The following is a 5,834-nucleotide window of genomic DNA, read 5'->3' as shown; positions in this document are numbered from 1 at the left end:
GGGTGTGACCCAAAAAGCAAACAAACAAAACAGAGAGTATCATACATCGTGATGTGGAGGGAAATCTTTAGTTTAACCCAGTATCGGTATCTGCAACTTCTATTTTTCACTACTTGTATCAAGAGCCTGACATGTGACATGAAGTTCGGTGATAGGAAGAGGATCTGTCAACGTTCAGCACCTCGGGAACTCGACTACTGGTGATGGCCTTCCGCTGAGGACGGAAGAGGTTCTGGGGAAGAGGTTAGGAAAGGAGAGGAGGAGGGAGGGGAGAGGGAAGAGGAAGGAGGGAGGGGAGGGGGAGGGGAGGGCATGGGGGGGGCGGGCAGGGCGGGGGAGGGGCCTAGGGAGGGGAGGGGCTGGGGGGCGGGCAGGGCGAGGGAGGGGCCTAGGGAGGGGAGGGGCTGGGGGGCGGGCAGGGCGGGGGAGGGGCCTAGGGAGGGGGAGGGGAGGGGCTGGGGGGGCGGGAGGCGGGGCTCGGGCCGGGGAGCGCGGGCTTGCCGGGGTCCGGGCCGGACGTACCCCAGGTGGGTCGAGCCCCGCGCCTGACGCGCTCCCGCGGGGCCTCCGGGTGAGGGCGGCGCGTGGCGGGGGGGCCCGGCCCGCGGTTCCGGTACCGGCTGTGCTGGGCCCGCGCGGCCCGGAACCAGGGAGCGCGGGGCCCGGGCCCGAGAGCGCGGCCCGGAACCAAAGAGCGCGGCAGGCCCGGGGCCGGCGTTCCGCGCGCGCCGGGTTCCGGCTCCGGTTCCGGTTCGGGCGGCCATGCTGGGCCGGGCGTGGGCGCGGCTGGTGGCGTTGCGGTCCCGCGGGCTGCAGGGCGCGGGGGGCGCGAGGGGCGCAGGGGGCGCGGGGACCGCCGGCGGCGCGGGCGGCGAGGGGGGCGCGGGCGGCGAGGGGGGTGCGGGGGGTGCGGGGGGCGTAGGCGGCGCCGGCGGCGCGGGGGGTGCGGGGGGCGTAGGCGGCGCCGGCGGTGCGGGGGGCGCGGGGGGCGTGGGCGGCGCCGGCGGTGCGGGGGGCGCGCAGCCCGGGGAGCGCCCGGAGCCGGCGCTGCTGCAGCTGCTGGTGTGTCCGCTGTCCCGGAAGCCGCTGCGGTGAGCGGGCCGGGCCGGGCGGGGGTCGAGGCGGAGGGGAGGGGAGGGGCGTAGGGCGGGGCCGGGGCCGGGGGGTCGGGCCTGTCCAGAGCTTGCTGGGGGACGCGCCGGCGCGCCGGGCGCCGGGCCTGCGTTTGCCCCAGGAGGGGCCTCGGCGGCCCGGGGTGGCCAAGGGCGGGGTCCCCCATCGGAGCGCAGGCCGGGCCCCCCCATCGGAGCGCAGGCCGGGCCCCCCCATCGGAGTGCAGGCCGGGCCCCCCCATCGGAGCGCAGGCCGGGCCCCCCCATCGGAACGCAGGCCGGGCCCCCTATCAGCTGCCCCCTGCCTAACAGGCCCCTCTCCCCCGCCCGCGCAGGTACGAGGCGTCCACCAACGAGCTGGTCAACGAGGAGCTGGGCATCGCGTACCCCGTGGTGGACGGCATCCCCAACATGCTCCCGCAGGCCGCCCGGCGCACGCGGCCCGCGCAGCCCTAGGCCATGTGCCCGTCGCTGCCCACGCTGGCCGTGCTGGTCCCGCTCGTGTCCCTGGCCGGCCTGCTGTACGCGGCCTGGGTGGACGAGGACTTCCCGCAGGGCTGCACGCGCGCGGGCAGCCTCTGCTTCTACAGCCTGCTGCTGCCCGTCACCGTGCCCGTCTACGTCTTCTTCCACCTCTGGACCTGGATGGGCATCAAGCTCTTCCGGCACAACTGACGCCCCTCTGCCGCCCCGGAGCCCGGGGGTGCGGGGCCGCGGCCGGGATGACGGCCAGCGAGGTGTCGGCGGGGCGCCCGCCTCTTTCTCGATGACTCCGATTCTCCCCAAATGCCCGCGATTTGCAGTTTTGTCGGACCCCGGTCACACCCTTGGGCCCGTTCTTTCTGGGGAATGACAACAGTCCCGAGGGAGCTGTGTGGTGAAAACACTCGTGTCGGTGTTTCTGAACAATAAAAAGTCAATTTTCTGTACTAGCAAAACCGGAGTTTGAGTGGCCTGGTCAGTGGGTTTTTCCCTTGGGGACATCTCAGTGCCCGGGGGAGGCCTTGCCCACGGTGGCCGAGTCTCGGTGCTCTCTCGTCTTCATAGCTCCCCTGTGTTCCCAGGCTGCCCGGCTTCTGGCCCTCCCGACTGCTCCGCGCTCCTCGCTGTCACTGCTACTTGATCGTGATCTCTGGCCTCCTAGCCGGACGAAGGCATGTGGCACTCCATGCACCGCGGGCACAGACGGCAAGAGCCGTGCTCCGAATGCACCTGCCTGGCATGGCTGCAGGGGACAGGTATGCGGGTGGAAGGGGGGCCCGAGCCATGATCCAGTTCTTCACAGACCTGGAGGTGGGCTTTGGGACAAGCAGGAGGGAAGCCTCACGGTCTCCGGAGAGCGCGGGTCCTGCCGACCGTCTCAGACTCAGGAGCTCTGGCACGGGGGCGGGACTCGGGGGAGGGGGGGGCGTCTCGCTGACTCCTGCAGACGGCTGGAACCTGTGCTGCTTCCGACGGAAAGACTGCAGACGGTCTGGCTTTCCCCGCCTCACCCCTGTAAGGCGCCTGTGGGGCAATGAAGTTTGTAACCACTAGACTAACTCGTAGCCTTGTTGGGGGACTGGGAACCCTTCCCCCCGTCACCCAGTGGGAGCACGCCAAGGAACTAAGCGCGGGGACTTCCGGGAGGGAAGTGTGGCGAGCGCTGGCCTCAGTCCCCGTGCAACAGCCCTTCCCGGGGAAGGGGGGCAGGAGAGAACCAACTGCAGGCATCGGGCTGAGGCAGCGCAGGAGAAAACCCCCATCCCCGGGTCTGCCCCGCTCCTGCCCAGAGGCCACGGGCACGGCAGGGCGACACCCGGGAGCCTAGGGGGTTCTGGCTCCTCACCACGAGGTGGCAGTCCACAGCGGAACTGTGTCACGGAGAAGGGTGGTCCTCCATGTTGGGCATTTTCCTCACTCCCGCAGAGCAACGGCCGTCTAGCACCTCTCCGTGAAGCAGGGCTGTTCTCTCTACCGAACTCCAACGGGTGCGGGCAGGGGAGGGGAGGGGAGGGGCACATGTTCACAGAACAACGTCGAGCAGTCAAGGGCTCGGAGAGCAAGGCAGTAGCCTCCCCCGCGGGCACTGAGGGGCACTGCGGCAAGGAAGTGGCAAATGACACGGGAAGCCGAGGCAACAAGGGACCGGCGGGAAGGTGAGTAAGGTGGGTCGGGGCCTGGGAAAGGGCCAGCAGCAGAGGCCATCCGGCACCACAACCGAACACATGACCTCCGTGAACACACTATGTGCACCATCAGCCGGGGTGTGTGAACACTGCTCCACACTCTCTTCTCTCGCTCTCCTCTCCCCTGCAGCAAGGGAAGAGGGAAGATGTAAAGGCACCGGCAGAGCTCTCTCTCTCTCCCCCCCACCCCTACATCCGCAGAGGGAGCCTGGCAGGAAGGCACTGCCTTGCACAGCCCACCCTGCCATAGTTCAGTGCTTCTGAGCACAGAACCAGGAGTGGCTCTGAGCCCTGCCAGTGTGGCCCCCAAAGCAAGACTGCTGTTGCGAATCCCTAGCGGCTGCTTCTGCCAACAGTCCATTACACACAGTAGCACTTAAGGCTGTTCTGTTGGGGCTGTGACGCGTGCAGGGAGTGAGAGAGCAGCTCAGAGAGCAGAGGCTAGAGGGAGGTTTTCTGTACCCTGGCCCTAGAGACTACAAGCTTTACACGACCTCACCTCACACCCCGCTGGGAACACTGCAAGATGCTGCGACTTTCAACCGTCGGCAGATACCCAAAAGCCTTCCACAAATCCGCCCTGTGACCCAGAAGTTCCCCTCCTAGTGTGCTCAAGGGAAATGAAGGCATTTATGGCCACAGGGAACAAGTACACGAACGCCAGCACCAGCCAGGAATCGTAACGACCCTCAAGAGAAGTGAACCCGTGTCCAGCAGGAGACGAGTGACTAAAACACGGAATGGTCACCGTGAACTGATGGGGAGGCAGGAAGGACAAACACTGACAGAACCTCGCTGGCTCCCAGCTGTGCCTCACGCCTCCTGCCCGACTTCACGTGAGCCGGGTTTGCTCTCCTCTGCCTGGCCTCCCCGTGGCCCAATCACAGGGGTAAACTGATGCTCGGGGGGCTGCCTGCCAGTGCTCAGTCGACTGCAACTGTGCGAGCGTGTCCAATAACCAATGTCGATGACCCTGAAATAGGTCGTGCCAAGTGACCTCCCAACTCTAAGCTCCTCCGCGTGTTCGGTGCATATCCAAGGCGAGCGATGCAAATGCTCGGCCCAGCGTGCTCTGTCAGATGCATTTTCAACTTGGGGTGTTTCCAGCCTGTAATGGTCACAAGTGTTGCCCCCCTGTAAGATGGGGAACATGCGTGGGCCACAACATGGGACCAGGCTTGGGAAAAGGCTACGAGTATAAAGCCAGCCATGGAAAAAGAACAGATTGTTCCATTGCATTTGTGTAAGATGTCCATAATAGGCGAATTAGCAGAAGCAGAAAGCAGAGCGGTGGTTGGGCGGGACGGGGAGTCAAGGGGGAAACTAAGTGTTTGAGATGAGATGACTGAAATGAAAATACTCTATAAAGCTGGTGTGGAGCAACAGCACAGCTGACCTGGGTGTGACCCTCAGCCTCCATACAGACCGGAGTCCACTAGGAGTGACCCCTAAGCACTCCTGGGTGCGACCCAGCACCCCACCCCCCTGTTCCAAAACTGCAGCACTGGTTGTGCAATTCTGGGAGCAGACTAAATCCAGCGAGCTGGACACCTTACAGGGCCATGTGATGTACTATAAGAATGACACGTCACTAACGCTAGCACCCAGACACGAGAGGAAAAGCGTTACCTGAACACCCAGCGACAGGGCCGGGGGCTGTCCACTGCACCGTGCACTACCCCCTCCCCCGCCAAGGCTCCGCAGCCCTCCAGGGGAATCCAGCCGTTGCCTGTGTTCTCCCCTACAAGCCTTCCTGACTCCTGTGCCAGTGCCCCCTCATGCCCTACCACGGCTCTCTCGCCCGCAGACACATCACTGGCCCGTCAGTCACTCGGTCACCGCACGCACAGGGCCCCGTCACGAGCTCTGTGGCAGGCTGCAGGGCCCTCTCCAGTGGCTGCATGCTAAAGCCACACACGACCTGGGCTCCTGGCTCTGTGAGGGAGCCTCCGCCTCTCTCGGGCACAGGGCCCTACCTCCTGGCAGGTGGGTGGGACTTCTCAGCAGGGGAAACTAAGCACAGCCCGACAGTGCTGTGCTCAGTCTGTGCACTAGGTGGTACTCTGGGCAAGCGCAGGCCGAAGGGAGGGAAGGAACCAGCCACTTGCTGCGGGCTGAGCAGCAACAGGCCGGGCGTCCCCTCACCTGCCAAGGGCATAAGCGGAACCGGGAGCAGAACGGCGGCAGGGACAGGTGCAGGCAACGGTTCCGAGCAGAGGCTGCCAAGTGAAGGCACAGGAAACTGAGCCCCAAGGGACGGTGGGACTGGGATGACGAAGGGAGGGGGGGCAGGGGCATGTCCGTGGGAGCTGACGGCACGCGTGCGGGTGATGGGCCCCCAGGCTCCTCTCAGGAGGGGCATCGAGGCATGGCCCAGTGCCGTGGGCCAGTCCCCGCGGCAAGCCCGCAGCCATGGCGCCCAGCCGTCCTGGGGGCCCTCAGCGGCACGGCCCTTCCCTCCCGTGGCCAGCGTGGGCAAAGCCCAGACCCTCTGCAGTGGGGCTACAGCGCCAGGACCCCAGCACACCCCGGGCAGTGCTGGCCCGCAGTAAGA

At 66.0% G+C, this 5,834-nt stretch overlaps 1 protein-coding gene across 2 annotated transcripts; it reads left to right on the top strand.

Moving 5' to 3' along the window:
- Positions 1-458: 458 nt before the first annotated feature.
- PIGY (phosphatidylinositol glycan anchor biosynthesis class Y) lies at positions 459-2,050 on the top strand. Of its 2 annotated transcripts, none has more exons than XM_055139403.1 (2): positions 459-527; positions 1,448-2,050. In XM_055139403.1, exon 2 carries the CDS (start codon positions 1,572-1,574, stop codon positions 1,785-1,787), a length of 216 nt encoding a protein of 71 aa, XP_054995378.1. In that variant the 5' UTR covers positions 459-527; positions 1,448-1,571; the 3' UTR covers positions 1,788-2,050. The 2 variants fall into 2 exon arrangements, with proteins under 2 accessions (XP_054995378.1, XP_054995377.1); XM_055139402.1 differs by lacking the exon at positions 459-527 and adding an exon at positions 958-1,091.
- The last annotated feature ends 3,784 nt before the right edge of the window (positions 2,051-5,834 follow it).

Source organism: Sorex araneus, chromosome 5 (genome assembly GCF_027595985.1).
Source record: "Sorex araneus isolate mSorAra2 chromosome 5, mSorAra2.pri, whole genome shotgun sequence".
NCBI classification, from domain to species: Eukaryota; Metazoa; Chordata; class Mammalia; order Eulipotyphla; family Soricidae; genus Sorex; species Sorex araneus.
The sequence above is the reverse complement of the archived record's forward strand: the minus strand, read 5'-3'. Positions and strand labels throughout refer to the sequence as shown.

Excerpts from the sequence above, each read along its gene's own strand:
- PIGY (XM_055139403.1), top strand. The coding sequence starts at position 1,572 with ATGTGCCCGTCGCTGCCCACGCTGGCCGTGCTGGTCCCGCTCGTGTCC.